General features: G+C 35.1%; 1 protein-coding gene across 7 annotated transcripts; it reads right to left on the bottom strand.

Annotated features, from left to right (window-relative positions):
- Positions 1-587: 587 nt before the first annotated feature.
- Positions 588-26,097, bottom strand: LOC133854625 (sister chromatid cohesion protein PDS5 homolog B). Of its 7 annotated transcripts, XR_009896824.1 has the most exons (30): positions 25,850-26,095; positions 24,521-24,751; positions 24,195-24,376; positions 23,715-23,835; positions 21,667-21,888; positions 21,313-21,529; positions 21,056-21,201; positions 20,810-20,967; positions 20,578-20,727; positions 20,457-20,505; positions 19,636-19,824; positions 18,495-18,674; positions 17,087-17,226; positions 16,113-16,239; positions 15,058-15,198; positions 14,879-14,947; positions 14,016-14,152; positions 11,668-11,785; positions 10,465-10,599; positions 10,029-10,225; positions 9,732-9,879; positions 9,418-9,531; positions 9,225-9,311; positions 8,654-9,115; positions 7,130-7,216; positions 5,968-6,014; positions 5,277-5,413; positions 4,614-4,687; positions 973-1,252; positions 588-848 (listed from the first exon to the last, which is right to left on the bottom strand). XR_009896824.1 is itself a non-coding variant. In XM_062290865.1 (29 exons), exons 1-29 carry the CDS (start codon positions 25,943-25,945, stop codon positions 1,220-1,222), a joined length of 4,194 nt encoding a protein of 1,397 aa, XP_062146849.1. In that variant the 5' UTR covers positions 25,946-26,095; the 3' UTR covers positions 894-1,219. The 7 variants fall into 7 exon arrangements, 4 of the variants coding, with proteins under 4 accessions (XP_062146849.1, XP_062146859.1, XP_062146872.1 ...); XM_062290865.1 differs by lacking the exon at positions 588-848 and having other exon boundaries at positions 894-1,252; XM_062290875.1 differs by lacking the exon at positions 588-848 and having other exon boundaries at positions 894-1,252; positions 5,968-6,011.
- Between the last annotated feature and the right edge of the window lie 6 nt (positions 26,098-26,103).

The raw sequence follows: 26,103 nt of genomic DNA, 5'->3' as shown, positions 1-26,103 counted from the left end.
TATTTTTAGATTGACTAATATTTTATGTCACGCCAAACAATCAAAAATAAAAATAAAAAATAAGAAAAAAAAACATTTTTTAAAAAACATTTTATGCCAAAAGAAATGGGCATAAGTCATCATTTGGGGTATGAGTAATGTTGAAGTTTTTCAATTTATAGTTTCAAGACGCAATCCAACCTGTTGCACCGTTTGCTAAGAAATCTACTAGACTCTTCCTTAATGAACATATTTCCTTTCCCATGGGGGCAATGCATATTTTACAATACACTTTTTCAAACAATTATCACGTTCATGATAGAGATACAAGCATGTGAGGAATGATAACAAAAAAAGTCAGAGATGTGCCATGCATGATTTTCCATCATCAGTGTCAGGTAGTATACATGACACAACATCTTAGTGGACCCAATAGCCTTATAGAATTACCATCACAAACATTATGTTTGGTTGAAATTTAGAACCCAAGAAGTTTGGAGTCCCCCAAAGTTAGGAACATACATAGTAGTATACTAGTTGTGCTTTATTTTGGAGACTTTTTGTGCCGGGTTTTAGGTGTTGTCTCACCTTTCCTGTTGGAAATGCAGTGCCTCTCCAAGCTGGTCAGCTTCTTGGCCAGCTTCTTCAAAACACCACTTTGTGGTGCCCAGTTCTTGGTTTTCAACCAAGATCCAAAGAGCAGGCCATTTTTTTTTGGCCAATTTCCTGTTATTTGCTTGTATTTGCTGCAGTATATTTTCATTTTGAGAATGTTGATAAGGAACCCACCCCTATTTCAGTTTTAGGATCATCCAATCTTTCTTCCTTTCGAATAAGGAGTGCGAAGGGTCCTACCTTGTGACTTTTTTCTTTATTTGATTAAAAAAAAAAAAAAAAAAAGGAACGAGAAGGTATTAGAAAAATATATATATATATTAAAATTAAAGGAAAATGGATGGATCAAATGAACAAACCAGTGGAATTCAAACTCACATTTTCTTCATCTAGTATGAAGTTTATCATAGAACTCATCCTATTTATATACAGCATTTCTGTTTTGAAGTCGGTAACTAAGAACATAAACACAGCATCTACACACGGGCATTCTTTGGCTAATCTGACTTGAAGGCTGCTGAGAGTCCTCAGGAGTGACTACTCAACTTCTCATAACCTAGAGTGACAGAATTCATAATTTTTGACAACTGGAAGAAATTATTGGCCCCGAAAGAAGTATGAAAGGTCAGATTTTTTGCCTCCTAGTTCTTTTGGCAACCTGAAATAAGCAAAGCAAATATCAAACACAACCATGCAGTATTTTCATCTGCAGTAAGATAACCCAAAAAACGCAAAACAAAAAGATCTGAAACTTCTGAAATCTAAATTGCAAGGGAGCCACGTGTAGTGCAGAGGGAAATATCATACTTCTATCATTAAAAGAGAGAGAAAAACATAATTGATCATTATTCCTGTAAGTACCATAAAGAGGTAAATTTAAGATACTTCTATGCAACCACTACAGGATATATTGATCATTATTCCTATAATATCATCAGTGCTTATTGCTAATGAATGTGTGGATAGTCAAATCCGTTCAGGGGATTCTGGGTTGTTGTGTAAGTTGAATTTGGAAAATGCCTATGATCATGTGAATTGGGACTTCTTACTTTACTTATTACAACGTTGTGGCTTTGGGGAGAAATGGAGAGCTTGGATTCGTTTTTGTATCTCTACGGTGAGATTCTCCATCCTTGTCAATGGAACTCCGGCGGGTTTCTTTACTAGCTCTCGCGGGTTGCGACAAGGTGATTCTCTGTCGCCTTTATTATTTGTGGTGGTTATGGAGGCTTTGAGCCGGATGCTGGCTGCTGCGGTGGAGCAGGGTTCGATGACAAGCTTTACTGTGGGACATAGAGAGTCAGAGGCAATAGTAGTGAATCATTTATTGTTTGCTGATGATACGTTGATTTTTTGTGGAGCGCAAGAAGAACAAATTCGACATCTAAGGTGCATTTTTCTTTGTTTTGAGGCAGTTTCGGGATTAAGGATCAATTTAGGAAAATCAGAAATTGTGCCTATTGGTGAGGTGGAGGATGTTGAAGGGTTGGCCCAACTTATGGGTTGTCGGGTTGGATCTTTGCCTATGACGTATTTGGGTATGCCTTTGGGTGCCTCTTACAAGTCCGTTCTTACTTGGAAAGGGGTGGTTGAGAAAATGGAAAGGAAGCTAGCTAGTTGGAAGCGTATGTATTTGTCAAAGGGCGGACGGCTGACTCTTATTAAGAGCACGCTGTCCAATCTTCCCACGTATCTCTTGTCGATGTTCCCTATTCCTTTGAGGGTGGCAAATCGGTTTGAAAAAATCCAGAGGGATTTCCTATGGAGTGGCATAGGGGATGAGGCTAAATTTCATTTAGTGAAATGGAACAGGATTTGTACTCCGTTGCATTCAGGTGGGTTGGGAGTTCACAACCTCACCCAGTTTAACCAAGCTCTTTCGGGTAAATGGTTGTGGAGATATGGTAGGGAGAGAGAGGCTTTATGGCGTTTGGTGATTGACGCCAAATTTGGGAGCCGAAAGGGTGGGTGGTGCTCTATTGAGGTGTCGGGTTCCTATGGAGTAGGGGTTTGGAAATATATCAGGAAAGGGTGGGAGAAGTTTTGCAATTATGTTCGGTTTGTGGTAGGGGATGGGTCATATATCAGTTTCTGGCATGATCGGTGGTGTGGGGAGAAATCTTTGAAGCTTTGTTTTCCAGTTCTATATAGTCTGGTGAGGAACAAAGCGGCTATGGTGGTAGATAATATGGCTGTTCATAATGGCAATATTCATTGGAATGTTCTCTTTACGCGGCAACTCCAGGACTGGGAGATGGAGATGGTGCTCTCTTTCTTCGAGCGGTTGTACTCCACTCCGATTCGACAAGGAGAGGGTGACAAGTTAGTTTGGAACCTCTCTACAAGGAGCTATTTTCAAGTAAGGTCATATTATGAAGCACTTAGTAGGAAAGAAGGTCCATCATTCCCGTGGAAGAATATATGGTGTGCTAAGGCTCCGACAAGGGTGGCGTTCTTTGTATGGTCTGCAGCTTTAGGTAAAAATTTTGACTCATGACAATCTGCGAAAGAGGAATATTGTGGTTATTGAGTGGTGTTGTATGTGTAAAAAGAAGGGGGAGTCTATTGATCATCTGTTACATCATTGCGACACCGCCCGTGAGCTTTAGAGTTTTATGTTTTCTTTATTTGGAATTGAATGGGTCATGCCACAATCGGTGCTGGGTTTGTTGACTACTTGGGTTGCTTCTCAAGGGCATGGCCTAGCAAAAAATGTTTGGCGTATAGTTCCTCACTGTGTTTTGTGGAGCATTTGGAGGGAGCGGAATGCGAGACTTTTTGAAGATGTCGAGACTGTAATGGTAGTATTAAGGAAGCGTCTTCTTAACACGCTATATCTATGGATAGCACCCCATCTTTGCCACCTAGGTGTTTCTACTTTTGTAGACTTTCTTAATTTATTAGTTGTTCCTCCCGTTTAGGGGCTCTCTTGTATACTTCTCGTGTATTAGGGTTGCGCCCCTCTGCGCTTTTTATTGAATTTTAAATTACTTATCAAAAAAAAAAAAATAATATCATCAGTCCAGTGATTTTGTCCCTTTCTGGATCAAGCATCCTTTTCTAACTTCAAGAATTACTTTCCGCACCTTAGTATCTATTCACAAATTGAAATCCATAGATGTAAAAAAAAAAAGATAATAATGCATGTTGTAAGACACCATTTTTCTTTTTTAACAAAAAAAAAAAAAACCAAATACAATTCTTGGAAATTTTTCTTGTTCTTTCAAAATGGAAGTAACAACAACAACAATAGTAATAGTAATAAGTTTCTATTAAAAGATTAACGCCATTGCTTTAGGTCTTAACCTTTTTTTGATAACTTACTCATCAAAAAAAGATTAAGACCTAAAGCAAAGACCTCCTGTGATTTTTTTTAGCCCTTGTTCCGTTATATTTTGCAGTTAAAGTGGATGCATATCTCTAGCAAGCGATGCCCAAAACAACCTAACAAGATAGCATGTTAAATTACAAATTATTATCATCAGCCCTACAGAAGCTGAAGCTGAAAGTACCCCCCCAACAAACCCTAGTTTGCTTGGAACTATTGAAAGTATTGTGCTTGGAATGAAACTCTCTTTCTCATCGAGCTGCTCTTTAAACTATATGAGGAATTAATACTCGTCTTGCATCTTCATTTATGCCCCATATATTTACTTCCTTTCTTAAGACAGGACTATAAAATGAAAACCATGCGGCCACCCATATATTAGGGCCTACCCACAGGGGGTGTCAGCATGGTTTCACCCAAAAAAAGAAGAAAAAGAAAAAGAAAAAAAGAAAAGGAAAAACATCTCCCTTCTAGGAATAGTTTTTTTTATTAGTCTATATAAATACAATAAAATAAATTGATTTGGGAATAGTTTTTTGATAAGTATAAACATCTCCCTTCGAGGAATAGTTCTCATTAAAAGGTCAAATTATGGGAAGAATCAGCTTTCAAAACCTGATTTGGGCATTGATTTATAATATAAGACCAAAATAAATATTAACATAAAGAGGAAAAGAGTAGTAAGGCTTACAGCATTTTCATTCAGATTGATAACTTCTGATGCTGATGTATCTACAGAAGTTTTCCGCCCCTTCTTTGCCTTTGCTGCACCCAGTTTACAGAATTTTATCCACAAAATAATCGTATCAGCTGTGTGAAAGACCTTTTTTTTTTTTTTTGTAAGTTCTGTGTGAAGGATTTTGAGCGCAACTTCTGATGCTCCCAAAAAAAAAAAAAAAAAAAAAAAGGCACAAAATCTGTCCATCTGATAATTTCTCTACAGAACAATATACATAAGCTAAATTCTTTCCTTGTGTTAGTCTGTGCATGCTTCAGGGATTTGACAGAGCATCTTAACAGACAAAAGTTATGGCATATTTCTGATAGATTGGAAATGTAGCATACCATATGAAAAAAAGTGAGGCGATTTATTAGAAAGATGAAAGCGTATTATAAAATAGAGCTGAAGAAACATAAAGCAGGAAAAAAAAAAAGGAAAGTACTACTGTTTCAAATGTCAACAAAATCTGCCCTCGACACAAGTTGAATTGATAAGTAAACTATATGGGATTCATTCAAATCCTATGAAAATTAGAAATGCATCACTGACTATCACACGAGTGATGGTAATGCAGAAGAGTTAACAAAAAAAAAAAAAGTGCAATCTCTATTAGATAAATTTGTGGGACATTACCAGGAAGACGAGTAGTTCTGTCAGAAAACTTTCGACATTCCTCAAATGGAGAGACTTTTTGCTGTTGGGTGGCAGCATCTCCAATTGCGTCAACAGCTTTCTTTAGACTGCCGTGAAAAAAATGCTCCCCACTATCACTGCAACATACCATGAGTCAGCTCATTCTAAACCAAGTAGATTGAATGACATATAAGCTTCACAGATCCATATGGTCAAGTGTCAACAGCTTTCTTCTCGATACTTTACAAAAGGATGAACACCCATGTGCTTGAAAACAACATTAAATGTGCAACAATAAACATTATCCCACATGCCTAGGAATCTGCAATATCACTAGATTGAATCACACATGCATAGGAAGTCCTGATTAAATCTTGGATGCATGTGGAAGAAAACACTTAATGAGCTCATTGAGACCTTTTTTCTTTTTTTTTTTCTTTCTTTTATCATTAGGTAGATTCAAACAAAGTTTATACTCACTGGTAGCCAATAATCAAGAAAGAAAATGAAGAAAAACTCAGTTAAGAATCATACTAGAATTCTTAAGAGGGTCAAAGTTGCATGAAAAAATTCCCCACTTAAAGGATGCATATGTCTCAAGCCAAAAATCGCACTTAAAGGATACATCAAAAATTAGAGAAATATAAACTTCATTACCATGCCCAACACATAAACTTTATTTGAGACTCACCTGCTTGGCAACTGAAAGGTGTTTGACTCGTCTGACAAGACAACCTCCTTGCAGGGAAAAGTCAATATCAGAAATACGTGAGGCATACATAATTAACAAGCAGAAACAATATTGAGGATAAATTGCAACATTAGAGATAATAATATGAACGAAAAAAGTAGCATTGTCAAAGCTGCATGAATGCAAATATCATGCATAATCCATGGACATAAAAGAATATTAACCTAAGATTTGGGTTCTGGATTAGCATATCAAATCAATGAAGGTAAATTTTTTTTCATTATATACAATGGAATATTGCCATCTCTAGATTTTAGCAGATTGAATTTCAGCGTAGACTATGGAAAACTGTGTAAATGCAAATATCATGTTTTGTATAATCCATGGACATAAAAGAATTTTTTTTTTTATAAGTAAATAAAGTTTTATTGAAAGCATAAGGCGCCCCTAAGTACACTGGAAGTATACACAAGGAAACGCTTAATAAGGCAAAGAAAAACAAACAAGAAAATCAGAAAAGCTAATCAACAAAAGTGACAAAAAGGCCACCGTCCAAAGATACAGCATACGAAAGAATGAGGCCACAATATCCTCCAAGGAATTCTCCATGTCTTCGAAACACCTAAGGTTTCTCTCCTTCCAAACACACCAAAAAATACAAATGGGCACCATCTTCCAAAAGAATATTAAAAGGACTTGGTTTCTAGATAATTGCACCAAATCAATGATCTGCCATTATATAGAAAGGGGTATTGTCATCTTTAGCTTTAAGGAGATTGAATTTCAGCAGAGTATGTCCCTAAATAATCATTAAAAATAATAATAATTATGGTTTGCTCAATATGTTTGAAACTGCAAAGGTGTGCAAGTAATTTGAGTTAAGAAGATCCAACAAAATTCAATTATTTTAGGTACAATTTGTTTCTTATTAGCTTTTAATCTTTTTACAAAGCCAAGCATATTAAAACCAAAATCATTACCCAGCCCTAAAATACAACCCACCAAATTATATCTCAGACTGAATTTCATGAAGTTGGAAAGAGAAATGTTCATCTAAATCCGCTTGACCTTTCAAATCCTGGAACTACTCTATATTTCTTATGTGCCATGCCTAAGCACATTGTTACAAGCCCATCAAGGACTCATGGTACTTTGTTCTTACCCTTTCCACCAGCGGACCATTGCTTGTCGTCTCGCAGCTCTCAGTTTCCAAGCATAATACTTCAACCTCCCCACTATCATATGTGATCTAACAGTTAATAGAAGCATTAGGTCACAATAACTTAGGTCAAGTAGGAAAAGAGAGAGAACATAGTAAAAATAATTCATCTGACATACAAATAAATGAGTCATCCGCTAATGCACTCATGATAGAGAAAAGGAAGAAAAGGGGGGGGAGGGAGGAGGAGCTAATGCATGTAGGTTAAGTACCATAGCCAGTTCAACAACAATGACAGCAGACTAGATCACTTATATTTATCTCTCAAACAGAAAACAACCTTTAAATATTGGGAGAAAAAGTAGTTGAAAGTGGTTCTCAAAATACAAAGAAAGTTTTTTTTTTTTTTTTCTTTCTAAAATTTACTTTCATACAGTACGAATGTGTGTGTAATCTGGTTTTAAATACTTTTGATTCAGACTTTATTTATTTATTTTGATAAATACAGGAGGAATCAAGATACCACTGTGTTGGGATATCTTATCCATCTCTCGAACAAGATTCCAAGTGCATCCTTTTCTTTTTTAATCTCTACAGTCAGACCAATCTGCCTCTTTAGCTTCTTGTACTTGGAAGATATTTGTTAGAAATGGTAAGGGGGGCCAGGTTTAGGACTGGGAAAGCCTTCCAAACTAGACCTCCCGTTTACTAGTCCCATTTGTAGATAAAACGTGCAGTCTTATCAGTAATTTTTCCACTTGTTCCATCAACAAATTCATACTCCTAGTAAATATCCTTGACCATATTCAGTTATGCTTCACAATTTATCCCACCAACAAAATAACTTTTAAGATATTGTCGGAAGTATCAACCATATTTCTCAATATATTTGTCAGGTAAAATCTTTTCTTCTTCTTTTCTGCAAAAGAGATTGTATGAGGGGGCAAAATCAAGGAGAGCAAAATGACAGTAACAATTCGGCAAAATGAAAAGCAACAAGCCAAGACAAATCCAAATGTACTCCAGAGAGGAAGCTATCCATCAATTCAAATTGTGCAGTTCTTTTTTTCAACTACCAAAAGAAGTTCGGTTTAAAAATGGAAAACAATGTCCAGTTGCATAAGCATCTATAAGACTAAATTTACTTATTCAAAAAAAAAAAAATGGAAAACAATGTCCAGTTGCATAAGCATCTATTGACCTTCTCAGTATTGTTTTTGAGAATTATAACCATCCATCAAGCATTGATAGAAACTGAAAAGTAAAAGACGAATATCGGTTATATAGAACTACAAAATGATACTCCAGAATTTCTCTCCCATAACCAAAATCGTCACTGTCTATCAATTGGAGATAACAATTCGATCCGCCGCCCGATTAAAGCCTCACAGTTATTATCAGTTCCCACACAATTCATCAAATACGATTACTTAGGATACTTATCAAGAATATGGTTACTTATATGCTAAAATGCAGATAAGTAAAAAAAAAAATCAAGCTGCATTCTTAGATTCAGTTCATACTTACATTGCAAGGGTCTTTGAGCTTCGCTCTGAGATAATTGGAAGGTTCAGCAATAATGCTGCTACTGTCCCTGAGATTTTCTTTAAAAGAAGGGGCATTTCTTTCTAGAATTTGAATCGAAGGATGTGATTCAGCAAGGGAAGGTCTCAGAGTTACAGAATCACAAGAAGATGAGAGTAGTTCTTTCTCTAGATTTTTTTCAGACTTTTTAGATGCACCATGTTGGTGATTGATAGTAGAACATTCACGCAATCCAACTGAATCAGAAGCAGTTGAAGAGACAGCCCGTTTTCTCCTATGTCCCACACTAATATACTGGCTCACATTTTTTTGGGTTTCTGTTCCAGTTGTGGACAAATCAAGTTGCTTGCCATGTGCCAAGTTCAATGTGTTGTTCTTAATGATCTTTGACTGTGTGTCATCCTCTTGGCACTTTCGACCACGTTTAGGAAGAGAGCTAATGGGCTGAAACATGATCAGAAAAAGTTCCAAGCAAAAAATTTAAAAAGTCATTAGATTAATAATCAAATGAAGCATATAATAAATCAGTAAAAGCCACCCTTTAGATACTTACCAGAGAGCTACAAGATTTAAACATGTGAATAATCTTCTCAAGAAGACAGTCATCAAAAGAGGACCGAGTAAGACATCCTGAATTTGCCTGCATGCAATAAATATATTAGAACATGATATAATGATTTACATGCAGTTAAGACCTTAAAAAAATCTTAATAAGTGGCCTTCTCACTCTTCCCAACAGAACTTACTCGATATAATGATGATGGCAGCAAGATCAGTGCAGGGGCATGTGATGAAGAGACACCATTATGATTTAATGATGTTACAAAGGAGAACCCAATGTCTGCTAAAATGTGCAGCTTCTGCATTTCAAAGAACACTATTTGTTGATATTAGTTAAAACATAAAGCAAAGATAAAAAAGAAAAAGAAAAAAAGAAAAAAGAAAAAAAAAAGTATGGTGTACACGAGAGAATTATAAACAATTTGTTAGAAAAACATGAAAGGGAGTCAACAAAGTATATGGTGTACACAAGAGAGAATCTGTGATACACAATTCTTACTGGAGTATTTTGAGCATCAACAACATCCTCAGCTTTCTTAATAGCACGAAAAATGCTGAGCAGAAGTAAGTGAGCATCATTAACAAGATCCCTGTCCCCATCAACAATTGTAATGCTGACTAATGCCTCCAGTAAATGAAAAAGTGGACTGCAAAGAGAAATTATAAGAAGCAACATCACCATAATTAATAACTACATTCCAAGTTGGTACATGGTAAACTGTACTAAAAGAAATATTAGATGCAGGAACAACTTCTTCTTCTTTGGGGGGTGTATACTCAGGAAGGAATAACTTACCTGCAAAACTGGACATATAGTTCTTCATCCTGACAGTTTTCATGAGGGAAGCCTGTATCATGTGCAAGAAGATATATCAAGAATACCACTATATATGCCGGATAATCAGTGATTGATCCTCCTTGCGCAGCAGAAGCTTGACGGATTCGCGCTTCTCTACTATATTCCTTGATAAATTCTGCCATATATTTAAATGACTAAAATGAACAGAGTCAGCATATATTATTTATAAAGAAAATCATAAGAGAAATGCAACAAGCACTCCCAAGTGCACACTCTTTGGCGTGGCAATGAAAACTACCATTAGATTTGGATGGATCACCAATGGATTTTCAATCCAAAGGTGATTTTCACTGCGAGTGCGGACTTAGGAGTGCATATAGCATTTCTTAAATCGGAAATATAATAACTATATGGATGCAAGAAAATAACATACGTTATCCTGCAAATCTTTGAGGCGATCTGATGTGGCCAATGCGAATGCACATGCATATCTACTAGGTATAGCATGCTCCTTCAGTAGCTTGTGTGTCTTATCGAGAAATAGTCTCCGAACAAAAAAAGAGGAGTCCTGGAATTTGAAAGAATAAAACAAATCTCACCAAAAAGAGTATAACAAGGATAAATTTAAAGAATAATAATTGAATTAGATAAAAATAACTGAAGCTAAAAGGTGCAAAATTTTAATTTTTCAAGGAAGATGAAATTTTTAGGACTAGTAGCTTCACCTTATGGGTGATGGAAACTAATTATATATTTTGGACTCATTCATAAAATAATTATTTTTGAAAGGACCTTTGAATGCCTTATTCCATTGCCAGAAAATTGATGTTTTAAGAATGTATTTCTACAATTAAAAGGACTGATGATGGTGTGGTGTCTATGAAGGGATAAGAACGACAAAAGTTTTGAGGACCGTGAGAGGACTTAAGAGAAAATTAAGTCTTTATTCTTCAATAATCTGTATCTTTAGACAGCTGCTTTTGTTTCTCCCTTAGTGATTATTTATCATGATTTCCTTGTTCTTTTTACGTGTTTTCTTTTGTATACTTCTTGTGTACCAGGGAGCACCTTACACTATTTTTAATAATAATTCAATTACTTAAAAAAAAAAGACTGATGATGGTAATAATAATAATAATGGATACTTATAATAAAACACAATACATGATTACGGACAACAAAAGTTAACCCCCCCCCCCCCCCCCCCTTCTAGAAACTCTCCTAATTTTGGACACTGATATCAGGGCCCACAAAGAACCAAGTACTATTGTACTTTGCCACAAAGGATATCCAGCATAAAATTTACTTACTGCCGATTTCTTTCTCAACTCATACAAAGTTGAAAACATGTAACAACAAGATATGGAGGTGAACCTTCTTCTTCACCTCACATGAAGTGAAGGGTGAGTCTCCAACCAGAGGGAGGATCATATTATAGTAATAATACGGACAATGCCAAAATTACTGATAATGCCATTCAAATAAGAGCATTTTCAGTGTACATATCCATGACCTAAAGTCTCGAAGGACATGGATAAGTATCTATGTTGTCTGCAAAATCAATTTCTGGTTCTGTGCCTTTGAAAACTATGGTTGGAAAAATACTGTTTTCGGTATCTGCCTGAGGCTCGCATACCTTCGCCGTTAAAATTGTAAAGCGAAAAATCTCTGTTGAAATATGCAAATCCCATCTTTTGGAAAGCTGAAGAACAGACTTCGCAGCAGCTAATCTGATGTGAGCCTTATCACTTTCACTGTATTACACAATAAACCACAAGCAAATAAGCATATAAAAAGCCCACTTATATAAAGAGGACAAGCAAGTTTACAGAAGATTCTAACCCAGCAAAGGAAGTAGTGATATTGAAAAGCACAACATAAATATGGAAAAGTGCAGCCTCTTTAGATTGTGCTGTGTATTGATAGTCTTTACTACTGATATACTAAAATAACATGCACAATCACAGTGGCTGGAAACAGATCAAAATAATCTTGGATCTGCCCCTGTTTACAGAAAAGGAGACGCAAGGAACAAGAGATCAATTACCATCATCATCTTGCATGACTGGAGAGATACAGATTAAGGTCAAAAAATGGAGGCCAAAAATTGAAATTTCCAAGTCAAAACGATAATGGTTGAAATTCCAAAAATAAATTAAAGAATGAACAAGTAGCTATATGAGCAACTATGCAACAGGACCCAGGAAAGAGAAAAAGAGGCATAACACTCCCAGAACAGAGTGTTTCCCACTACATTATATGCCAAAGTATCAATTCTAGGATTGCCACAACATGAAAGAAAAGAAAAGAAATCAGTAGAAAAGAAAGTTGTTAAGCCCTAGGTGGAGTTACCAGAATCAGCATAATGCATTTGGAAAAGGTGAATTTTATGACTTTTACAAGTCATGGACAAATGACAGCAACCCTTCAGCAATAAAAGTTATACTACTTCAAAAACTTTTTTTTTATATCGAAAATAACTTACTAAAATCATCCTACTTGAGTGCCCTCTTAGATTAGGCCGTAACTTTTGTTCCTAATTTCTCTTCCTCTAATCTTGTAGATCTTGTTGGCTTTCTAGATTTTCGACCCCAATAGGGTGGTTGTTTCTCTTGTATATTTTTCGTGTAGGTGGGCTTTTCTTTCTAATAAATTATTATTCATCAAAAAAGGACTTGAAATACAAGTAGACGCGATTCCCGAAAAGACTAACAGCAAGCAAGCGCTGACACTTACAGGAAAGAAAATTTAAATGATTTGGAAAAGCAGATATAAGTAAAACCACTCCTACAAGGGATGCATAAACACTTCTTAGAAAGACAAACTTTATGATGATACTTATCATCCAACCCCTTCAATATCTCTAATACTTGCGGTTAAGAAAATTTTAACAGAAATTAGAAAAGGACCAAAAAATTAGCATTATTATGATGAAAGGTATTCAAGCCTTTGCACCAACATGGAAAGTACTCTTATCAATTTTGAGGGAAAAAGGAATACACAAAGAAAAAAGGACTTGTCATTTTATAAATGCAGAATAAATATTATACCAATGGTCTTAAGATGAAAAGGCATCTCTTCCTCCCATAAAACAAGGATAAAGGATAAGGTCACAAATTCAATCCAGAATGGGTGATTGAATTATATTTACCTATCAAAAAAAGAAAAATAAAGGACAAAAGCGGAAACATATGATGAAGAAAATAAATAAGAGGGAAAAAAAAATTCTGAAGAAAGATAAACATAAAAAATAAAAAAATAGAACACACCCAACATTAAGATGCATGAATTTCTTCTATTAACTAGAACACCTCTTAACTGATTGCACAATCCAATCAAGGAATCTAATCTAAAAACTAGGAAAATTTACTAAGATTATGAAATGCTGCATTTCACAAAGATTCCACCACATAGATACGTGTAGCAATATTCAGAATTTAAAATTGTCCAAATATAATAGTGGGATCACATATTATAATATTGTATTGTTTCTGTTTTCCTTTTCTTTAAATAATGTCGTTAACCCACCCTGTTACATCCAAAATATGGAGTGAAAGCAACAAACATGCATTACAGCATGACTTTCAAGTACGCTAATAAAATAACCATTCATTCTTACAACAATATAAGAGCCAAAAGCAAATTTTGAATCTAACAAATACACATTTAATTTTTTTTTTGATAAGTAACAAATACACATTTAATGAAAGCTGCAAGTCCTATGAACTTTAATGCAAGCTTAGGATGCACATAGAAAAATTTAAAACAAAGATTAGATGTAACAGCTTTCATTTTTTCCTTATCAATTTAGTTTTGGTCCAAGAGATCCTGATTGGTTTTTCAATAGAGAAGTTATGGCATGAATCAAGCTAATGAAGATCAAAAAATAGTTATATAGCTATTAAGTCGATGATATATGAAAGGAGGGAAATTGCAAATCAAAGTTGTGGCATCCAAAATCATCATTAATTTTATATCTCATACCATGAGATGACACCATCAAAAGCACCACCCTTCTGCAGCATTTTTGACAAAATGTCCAATACTTCATTAATTTTCTGTCTGATACGAGTTGCTCGATGTGGCAAAAAACTCTTGATAAGTGTTTTCAGCCCATAAATCTGCAAATGACACGAAAAATTAAACATGAGTAATTTACAAGGAAAGTACAATTTGCATACAGTTATCAGAAGTTTGAGAACCCGTGTTGGGTTAAACCCATCTCTAATGCAACTACCATCTCATATGAGCGACCTGAGATCTTAAATTTTCTGAGAATGAAACGTTTTCAAAAGCTTGAGAATTAGATTGAAATCTAATTTTTATTTATTTTTATTTTTTCTAGTGTCCTACCAATAATTTTAATGATACTTGTCGATTACTTATCAAAAGCAAATTAGCTACCTGTCAATCAAGCTTCCCACAAACAATGAAATGTCTGGAAGCAACAACCTTAGACCAAAGGCTTAATCCAAATACCTGCATATGGTGACAAAAAACTAACAAAAATGCCCTCTTAATATCCAACAGGATATAAATTTTATCCAGCAACTAATGCTTCTCAAACACAGCAAACTTTAACACTATGACACTTATGAATAAATCCTCCAATCTTGTCATCTCACGACTCTTCTAAGCCAGATAGGTTTATATTGTTATGCAGCACAATCCAAATTTTCACTAATTTCACCATTAGACACTTCATCTCCTGTTTCATGGACACTTAGACAGTAAAAGGTCCAAACCTTCATTGTAAGAACCAACTCCAAATTGAAAGAAATGGTCACATTAACAACTGAAACTAAGCCAAAATATTCAAAATAAAACTTCCCTTCTCCAAAATCTACCTTCAATTTGCAAGAATTACTACAGCCATAAGTATCATTAAATGAATTTAGATCATCCGATGCGTCCACCTACACACAAAAAAGTTCACACTACTTAGAAAACAGTTTCTAATGATCACATGAAGTAGATGACACAGGAGTACTAAACAAGTAAACCACATTACAGCTCAATAAATTACTTGAAAAATTTTCTCATTAATATATGATGTGATCTCTCCGTCTTGAGCCTCAAATGTTGAAACAGAGTATTGTGCAATGCAGCCTAAAGACTGCAAAACTGTTGGGATGTTTCGCCTACTATGCAGAGAATCCACAAGTTCCTGGACAGATATACAGAACAAAGTTTGATTGTCACTACTGAGAAGCTGTTACTATTATCAGGAAAAATCAAAATTACGGATGGCTATGAAATTAATAATAACATACAGACACAACATTGTTTATGGCTACTATTTTGACTAAGGAGTATGAACTTCAAATTCAGAAAAGCAACCTTAGGATAGATTATTCAAAATAAGATAAATATCTTCATGTGCAAAAAACCATGCATGACACACTTAAAAGATGAAAAGATGGAGGAAACATATGAGATTCACCTTTGAACCCTAATAAAGATCAAACAAAACGTTTCATGTTCATTGATATATTTGATCAATGGAAGCACAAAGTTCAGCTTTCGAGACTAATTAGTCAAGAGTAGAGAAACCAAACTCATTTTCATATGATGATATTTCTGCAGTAGGGAAGATCTTGACAGTGGACAATCCTCGAAAAAGGGGTATAATCATGAATTGGTGTTGTATGCATAAGGATAGTGGGAAAACAGTAGATCACCTTTTACTTGACTGTTGGTGGCAAGAGAACTTTGGTCACTAGCTTTTTCTCTTTTTGTGGGTGATGCCGCAGACGGTTGTGGATTTTTTAGCTTTTTGGTAAGAAATATGTTCATTCTAAGAGTAGTAAATTCGGAAGTCTATTCCATTGTGTTTACATGGATAATTCAGAGATAGTAGAACTTCTGAAGGGGTTGAAGTAGCATTGATCTTTTAAAATTTCAGATTGTAATTTGTTAGGAATTGCTCTAGTTACTTCCTGTGTACTGGAGCATTCTCCTTCTTAATAAAATGAATTTTTACTCATCAAACTGAAAAAAAAAAAAAAAACCAACAACAACAACAACAAAGATATATAAAGATACATCACTTGTAGCTCCAAAATATTGAAATAAGTATACCTTGCATAATTCTGAAAAGAAGAATTGCTCAGAAACACCAGCTAATGCTGCAATTGCAGCAACGGCAAATTTGGCCTGCATGCGACTTCCCTCAAGACATACTCTCTCCAAGATGGGGTATATATCACTACGAAAGGTAAAAACATTGTGGCTACGCCAATTAAAAACCAAACTGAAACAGCAACAATAATAAACCAAAAAAACTCCTTAGATTTTAAAAGTGAAAAAAAAAAAAATAACAAAGAAGAGTAAAACATTTAAGATGAAGTCCCCCAATCACCATAAGAAAACAATTGCAGTGACTCAAAGAAACATGCTATAAATATTCCCAACAATATATCACCATCAATCTGGGTAGATTCAAGGTTTAACCAGAGTCCAAATTTAGCAATGAAACAAATATTCAATTTGAGGTTGGAAATGCATCTTAAGTAAAAGAACTGTATGCCCAGCATGCACAATATCCATAGAAGAGGTGAAGAGAAAAAAGTCTTCTAGAACTTTACCACATCACTGCTGTCAAAGGAATAATGATTACTTCAAAAGCATAAACAAAGTACAAGAGTAGTAAGCCTAACACCCATAGTATGTATATTGAAGCTAGGAAGGGGAAGGTGCATTTTAGAAAGTTACTCTGTTTCTCTCTTCATAACCAGAACGAATGGCTTATATGCACTGAATTGATATTGTGAAAAGGCTTAGCTTCAAAAATATGTTAAGAAGAAAAACCCTCCCTTTTGCCAGACACGGCACACAGTGAACCTCTTCTAACGTTTTCAAAAGGAGTCACCAAAATGTTCCAGTGACGGGGAAGGATCTGATCCAATTAAGAGTAATCTATTTTAAGGTATGTCTGAATTTAGATGATCACATTTAAGCAGAGAAAAAAAGAATTACCCACTATAAGTCTCCTCTTAATCATAAATTTCATTGTATACAGAGTATCACCACAAGCATAAAGAAAACAAAATTACCTGAGTTTGAGAGATAGATGAGGACCTGCTTTTGCTAACACTTCAATCAGCTTGTCATTGATTTGGCTATTCTTCTCCATCAACATTTGAAGTTGCACCTCTGAACCTCTCAGGAGTGAGGGGTAAATGCTAATGATGGCCTAAAGTCAGGTGAGATCGCAGTGATTTAAGTAAATGGTATATACAATAAACAATTGTAAAGTTTATAACTATGCATGTAACCTTGCATTAATTAAGATTGCAAACTTATCCTAACAAAATATGAAAAAAGATTCAATCATGCAACTATTTCTCCATCCACACATTTCTGTTTTCTCCACCATTTTTTTTTCTTTCTTCTCTTTTTTTTTTTTTTATGGGTCCTTTTTTCTTCATTTTCTTTTTTTAATAAGTAAAACAAGTCTTATTGAAAGTGTAAGGCGCCCTTAAGTACACCGGAAGTATACAAAAGGAATCACCTAACTAGAAAGAGAAAAACGAACAAGGAAATCGACATAACTAAGCGACAGTAAGGACAAAAAAACCACCATCCAAAGATACAGAGTATGAAAAAACAAGCTAAAATATTATTCATGGAACTCTCCAAGTCCTTGAAAAATGAATAAGGTTTTTTTTTTTTTTTTGATAAAATACCTTCATCATTCTCCTCTTTGATATTTGACGCACTAAAAAATGAATAAGGGGAAATTTTATTACAAATAAATTTTTGCCAACTAGTATTCAAAATGTATTGAGGAATACCACACCTTCTTAAAGGTTGTTTCATCAGCCACACAAGATATCAGTTTAAGTTGATTGAGTCAATGCCAGCAATAGGCAACAAAAGCTGTGCCCACAGCTATATATTCTGAAGCACAAGTATAAACCTTGTTTACGTGGAGAGTGACGTTACATTCTATGTCTGATTGTTCTTTTTCTGACTTTTTAGATTTGTGTTCTTCTTTCTCTTTGGATCAGAGGTATCATGTATACTTCTTGTATACTTAGGGTTCAACCCCTCTGCGCTTTTTTGAAATAAACTTTACTTATCAAAATATATATATATATATATATATATATATCCCCAGGTCAAAGCCTCAATTGACCAAGCTCACACTCGAAGGTGTAGGACACTTATAAATCATACGTTTACAAAAGCTGTGCCCACAACAATAAATATAATGTGAAGCACAAGGATAGTTCCGCAAATCAAGCTTTAAGGGACCGGCCTCACACCCGAAGCTGTGGGACACTTATAAATCATACATTTGACGCCTGTTATCCCTAGTGCAGCCAGCAATCAATCATTGAGCAGTCAGCCCTTTGCTCTATCCATTTGTTTATCTCTTAGTAGTTGAAAATTATCCATTTTGTGCAGCCAGAAAAAAAGGAGTTGGTTCATATCGACTTAAAAACAATGTTTTCTTACCAGAAGAAGGTTGGCAGAAGAAGCCTCCAAGAGCTTGTTTCCAGATCTGTTACTGGAAAGATAATCTAGAATACATTGGATGTGATCCGAACCAAATATGTTATACGAGCATTTTGAGGAAAGTGAACACAAAAACTCATACTGTGGATGTCTACCACCTATTGTTTTCAAAAATTTATCCTGAAAAAAAAATATATACAGTAAGTACAGAGTATTTGAACAAATAAGAAAATTGATGAAGGATTACTTATTAACACTTCCAAAAAGAAGAGATTTGAGCAACTTCATACACCATATTTATAAAACATACAGATGAAAAATCTTCTTTCCTTTTTTTCTTGGCAAGAAGCATAAGAAAAATTAACCAATAAAGAGGTCAACCATTGAGTTAAGCCAGATCCTGAGTAGTCAACCCAAAATTAAAATATTCTTCACCAACATAAAACAACTCCCAACCACAACTGCAAAGAATAAGATGATAAGCAAACAAACAAACTGAAAATATGGTTGTATTAAAAAAGCATAAACAAACAAAGACATTGGTTTCTTTATAGACCTCAAAAGGCAGTATCAGTTATCATGGCTCCAAGTTAAGGGAGCACGGGTAATAGGCAGCATAGGATGCAATGCAAGACGTGAAGGAAAACAACTCCATGAACATCCAAGCGAAGACAATTAGTGCTATTGTCATCGTCATAAAAGTTCCCCTGCCAAAGATAATGACATGAGACATACGAATTCTGTTTATTTCTAATTTCTAATCATTTATAAATTTTTTTTTATAAGTAAGCGAATTTCTAATTATTTATAATTTTATTAAATACTAATTATGATGTCACAATCCAACTCTAGTCCAATCGACAAGCAGACCCCTAAAACTTAAACCTCTCACTTTTCCGGTTCTCTCAACATTCTGGTTTTTAAAACATTGACAAAAAAAATGCTATAGATGAAAGAAACCCAAAATAATACTAACCAGCTAAAATACCAGTAACTTAGCTGATCCAATACAAGCATTTGAAACACATCCAATATGACAACCTTAATGCACTCAGAAGACAAAAGAAACATCCAAGAATGCAAGAAAAGGTGATAGATGGCATCTTCAATTAAAAATAAGAAAGGCATAAAGTAAACTCACTCTGGTGGTCTGAGCATCTCTAATTTGCAGCTCGTCCAATAATGATGCCAGAGTCTTGAAAGTGTTATTATCTTTCATTTGGTTCAATTTATGAAAGGAGTCTTCTGCTTTGGAAGGATCTGGAAAAAATGCAGCCATTTTCATAATCGAAGCTTTAATTCTATTCTGTGTCTCTTCTGAACCATTCTCCTGCACATGTATTCCAACTGCTTCAATAATTCAAAGCTATATTTTTTGATAAGTAATAATTCAAAGCTATATTATAAACAAGAAGCACAAAGCTGTGGCTCAAACTGGCTGACACCCCACTGATTCTTATGCAATCAACTCCAATTTGTTAGAAACTAAAAAATTCAAAATATTGGGGGGGGGGGGGGGGGGGGGGGGGGGGGGGGAAGAAAAGAACTAGACAATAAGCTCTAAAAATCAGAACCATAGAATGAAACGTTTTGCATTTCTAAAGCCAAGGCTTGTATGCAATATTAATCACAAGGACAATGATATACATCAAAATACACTGTAATTTGGTGTGGTAATGTGGCTGTACAGATAATGATAACAAACTTGACTAATCTATGATTATTGGGGAATAGAAACTGCAGAATTAGGTATAGCCAAATTGTCTAGTTCTACAAAATCACTAAATCTAAAGTCAAAGCATCATATAAAAATTGTGTAGTAAACAAACTTGAAGCATGTATGCCTTCAGTTGCTTATTAGAGCAATGTTTAAGAAGTAAGACGGTGATGAACCATGCAAATCATTTTTCCATTGACTAATTATGAGCTATAGTTAGCAACTTGGACACCCATGAACTGTACCTTCTCTTCTCTTCGTAGGGCCAAATAAATTTGCAACTCTTTTTGCAACCTGAAAACAAACAAACCTTGTAAATAGTTTCATTCTTCACCAAGAACCATAGCAGCATGTTAGTACTGATACCTTCTCTTCTGGGATAAGATAGAGCTAAATGCCTTCACATGAAGAGGGGTGAAAAGAGAAAACAAGTGGATCCAATGTCTTGTCCTCTCCTCAACTGAAAGAAGTGCTGGAAATAAATCCTCCGCAAGAACAAGCTCCATGTTTTGGGACCTGAAGAATATTAATAATTTTTACACTTGACATATAATTACAGCATTTGGTTCAACAAGGCATAAGGTCTAAACAAACATACCTGAACTCCTTGCAATCTTTATCATAGCACAGCATCAAAATCTTACATGGAATCTGTTCGAAGTGGTCACTTATTGTCATATGGCCTTCAGAACATTTGTTACAGTAATTTCGATACACTTCCACCAACTTATGTAAGGCCTTCTTTCTCACAGATACCTGAATAAAGAAAAAGCATTATGTGAGCGTCAGTAATTGTATTCAAGCACAGGAAAAAAATAAAAAAAGCTTTCGGCAATAGAAGTACCTTCTTATCCCGAAGTCTTTCAGTAGCTTGAGATATTAATTTGGGGGAAACAAATTTCAAGTTAGATTGGGCAAGATCACAGGCAACAATCACTGCCTGTGTTCTCACTCTATCATCAAAATCTAACAATCGATCTTCGATGGCAGCTGGTCAGTTAATTAGCATTCAAAAAATGAGATGTGTAAACTATATTCAAAAGACTGCAAAATCAGGAGACATGCCACATAAGACATACGAGTTGATTGCTCATAACTTACTGAGAACTTCATGTGATTCTGCCCCTGAGGGATTGGCCATGTAGAAAGCCTTAACACATTGTAGAGCACTAACTCTAACTTCCACAGATTTATCAGAGAATCTTTTCAAGAACTCTACAAAAAGATCATGGTAGTCTTGGGCAACATGATGTTTGGGAAGTGCAAGAAGTTTTCCGATTAAATTAACAGCTTTTATCCGGACATCAACCTGATCAGTCTGAAAATAAAACCAAGTCATTGATAAGTATAAAAGGATGAACTAAAAGTAGAAGGCATGATTATATGATAAAGTCACCATCTGAAGAAAAACAGAGAAGAACAGTGGCCCAGCATAGAGGGAGAAAGAGGGCATACCAGTAATTCGTGTGTCAAGTTTGGAATGACAGCAAGAAGCATCTGAGGAGCACACTGGAAAAGTTCAAAAATAATTTCATGGTAAAATTCTTTGAGCTCATTCTCTACAGCATCTCTATCCAGAATACAAGCTGTTAAAAACCCACAAAAATAGGGCTCAAGCTTTTCTGCACAATTTTGGATGATACAAACAGCAAGCTTATAAGAAGCAGAAGGTTCACCCTGTAAAACATACAAGGGACATAAAAGCATTAAGGTGGAAGTGAAGACTTTAAAATCCAACAGTGGCTCATGAAAAAGAATACATTTATACATTAAAAACAAAGGCATTGCACAATAAGTGAAAATCCAATTTCAACATTTTCCTGGTATTCCTCGTTTTAGCATGGCCTCTACGAGGCCATCCTATAGGAAATGTGAGATTTAAATATAGATGCCATGATAAAGCAACTAGCCATTTAAACTAAATGGAAAAAACAAACAAAACTAACAAGAAATATGTTAAATAATATAAATTCTACTGACGAAATAGTACTATTTTTTTTATAAGAACGATATAGTATTATTGAGTAGCTATAAAAAAATAAAAATAAAAATAAAAAATAGAATTTTAAATATATGATATCTCCCAAGGGCAGAAAAAGACTTTTTACCCTTACATTTAGGAAAAATCTACTTCCTGGATTCATAGATGTAGTTGCTGGATATCAAAGACAAATCTACATACTCATTAAGCAGGCATTTAAGATTGTATGAGTAAACAATCAAAGCTAAATCTCAAATTTAACGAGAGGAGGTCATGGCTTTTGCCCTTTGGATATGAAGCCAAAACTCATCAATAAGATGGGGGAAGATGCAGAGTATGTTGCAGCATCCCACCTTAGTATGAGAAGCAGAACCAGAAAAGTAACAAAATAGAATATAGGAACCTCTAGACCAATAATGGCAAGCAAAGTTCTCTCAATATTTCTCTCTAATTGACACTTTTTGCTAAGAAAATGGCTTCAAGATTCCCATATCAATGTCCCCATGCAAGAGAAACAATAGAATAGTAGTCAATAAATCATCTATAAAATGGCAAGCATCACATCTCCAAAAACTCCTATTCTTCTCTTGGGCTACTCAGGTACTTGCAAAGAATATCCCTCCACTCTCAGCGTATCAAACTAAAAGAAACTGCTTCCTGAATACTTCAAGGTGCTAAGTAGCTCAACATTAAGAACAACCCCCTATCCAACCAACTTAGGTTCCTTTAATATAACTTCCTTTAATGGCTTCCATAAATCCCAATTGCTCCAGTTAGATTAAAATTTTAAAAGGAGACAACCATCAAAGGTATGTGTCAAAAACCAGCAGGGAGAGTTTTCCAAACTACAATGTGAAATCAGATAACTCTGAGAACAAGAAGCTGCTTACATATCCTAAGAGCAAGCAAGACAGCCCTTTTAAAAAACCTAGGAAACCAAAACTCATCAGGGAGCAAAATGTTTGCTTTATCCCACAAAGAAGCAATACACTTCTATGTATTTTAGTAAATTATATGATTTAAGTAGATGATTTGATTCACCACCAAGTGTTTGTACTACAAAGGCATTTCCCTCTCCTACTAGGAACATGGAAGGCTATTATTTGTCACTAATGTGAATTTGATGACAAAGCCATGCATCAGACACATTTATAAACAGCAAAGATCAGATATTGAGAACACCAAAAAAACAATTCCTTTTCCACCATAACTTTTTTGATAAGTAAAAAATAAATAAATAAATAATTTGGTGGAAAAGGTGCTAATAACTTGTATTATAGGTAACAGGCAAACGTGCACTGCGCAAAGCACATTTTGTCTCGGTCCAATAATGCATTACCACAAAACAACTTCTCAACTTAAACCGTGCTAAGGAAAGTACTTCTTATTGAGCTGTCTAAAGTCTAATAACATCAAAGAAGCCTAGTTTAATATGAAAAACAAAATACAGCACAACAACATGAATCCAAAACAAACACAACCCACTTAATTTTTTTTTTTATAAGTAACACAATCCACTTACCTTTCCTTCCTTTACAAGATTTCGCAAAATCACATCCAAAACTGTCTGAGAAGTTTCCTCGTTTAGAATATGTGTCATTATAGACATAATATGATTAATCAAACTCTGCTGGTGATTTTCCCTACATTTAAAAAAAAAAATGCAATGCATTATTATTGATATCATCAAAATTAAGCAATAAAATATGCTCAAAGCCAAAATAATTATTTAGTGCTTAACTACTTTCTTTTTTACAGTTAACTAAAATAAATAAATTAAAAGTAAAATAAAATCTATCTATGATGAATGCAATAGATGTATCATTTTGAATACATTACTTGCTAAACCATCAAAATTGCAAATAATGCAAATAGGTAGGTTCTTTATGTTTGAGCTGCAATAAGAATTTATTATAAGGAGGCTCATTTTTTTTTTTTTTTATAAATAAAGTATATTTCAATCCAAGAAGTGGAGAGAGAGAGAGAGAGAATGAATCTTTACCTCACAACTGAGAAAAAAACATTGAACATCTCAAGAACTAGATCGTTGCAGTCAATATCCAGCATTATAACACAACATTTACATTGTGCAACAGTCTCTAATATTTTAACTCTTCTTGAAAAGAAAGGGCTTGCAGAATCAGCTAGCTCAGAAAAGGTGCTGACAATAAGCTTAAAAATGTCCTGAAATAAATAAATTGAGTTAACTTGCCTTAATCAGTATACAGGAAGTGAAATATCACAGAGGCACATGCACAAAATACACACAGTGAGACTAAAGAAGAAATAAAATGCTAGCTATACATTTATCAATTAAGAACTTGTTACCCTAAGATATTTGTCTTCGAAAGGTGGTTCAGGTGCCATGACCCGAAACATTTCACTGATGCAGATGGCCACTAGAAGTCTAACTTCCTTATCTTTATGCTGAAGAAGGCTCTGTAAAATCGCTTTCCTCAAGGGCTTTATGGCAACTTCTAGCTTTTTGGTAGCTTCTAACTTTTTGGCAGCTTCACGCGATGAAGGCTGTTCTATTTCTGATAAAGCATTTGCAACTTGCTGCAAAGAAAAAATACCAAACAAATAAAGCAAATGACACTATTTTTCTGCCAAGAAAAGTTCAGCATTATTAAATCAAAAAATGAAATGCACATGATGCATTTCCTTTTGTATACTTACTTCCGGTGTACTTAGGGGCGCCTTACGCTTTTAATAAGATTGGATTATTACTTATCAAAATAAAAAAATGAAATGCACATAATATAAACTGACATCAAAATAAATGTGAAACCTCCGAACTATGAAGTCCTAAGAACTAAAAAGTGGGGGCACACAGTAAGTATATAGAAGGATCCTGGAAAGAAACAAAATCCAAACAGAAATAAAAAGAAACAAATAGATAAAAACCCACAATTGGGGACCTTCCAATTTATGTTGAGACGGCCACTTCTAAAACTGAAACTTCTCACATGTTTGAGACACACAGATGACTGAAACAAAATTCGGATCAGGCAAAGCCTCTGTTGCACAGGGCGCACACACCAGACACTGATTTAATACACATGGGAATACCAAATACAACAAAAAACAAAACAAGGGTACATGGATACCATAACACTCTAAGTCTCTACTCATCTACCTTTTCATTTGTACAATTTATATTGCAAAACACCCATGCCTCAACATCTCAATCACGTGTTTGACACACACTGATCTGCTGTATGTAAGCTATGCTTACAACTTAGGACTACTACATTCAAGCATACACAACAGATTTCTCCCCACATCGAAGGAGTCTCACATCTGACAGAGGCGCAGTCAGACTCGGCCCCTCTATAAAGAAACTTCATGTTCTGCTTGGCCAACAAGAATCAACACCAACGACCATATTCCGCAACATATTTATCCTAATCCCAAATTAACCAGAAATTCATTTGCAAAATCTTCCATAAGACGAGTCCATCATATGAAATAGCGTTCAATTACAACCTAGTAAGAACTTTCTTGCTTCTAAGCCAAAACCAGCACCGATTTTGCTCTCAAAAGCAAGAAAAAACGATATATCAGCAAGTAAACAGACATGGTCAACCTAACGCACACCGAACAATTTCGCATATAAATTGTTGTTTGTACACACACACAGCAATAACGGCTTACTTTGAGCGACTTGAGTATGGAATCCTTGCCGGAGCGTGTTTGGCGGCCGAGTTGGGCCCCGATTTCGGAGACGAGGTGCAAGGCGGACTCGGCCATTGAGGGGATGAGAGCTGTGGAAACCCTAGTTCTGTGATGGGGTAGAGTATTGGGAGTGAGGGTTTTGGCGGTTCGAAATATGCATTTCGCTCCAACGCGAAAAGTGCGCTGAGATTCCAGTGCAGCCAAAAGGAGTTGGTCTTTGAGTTGGAGGAGGA

This window comes from Alnus glutinosa, chromosome 1, assembly GCF_958979055.1.
Source record: "Alnus glutinosa chromosome 1, dhAlnGlut1.1, whole genome shotgun sequence".
NCBI classification, from domain to species: Eukaryota; Viridiplantae; Streptophyta; class Magnoliopsida; order Fagales; family Betulaceae; genus Alnus; species Alnus glutinosa.
The sequence above is the reverse complement of the archived record's forward strand: the minus strand, read 5'-3'. Positions and strand labels throughout refer to the sequence as shown.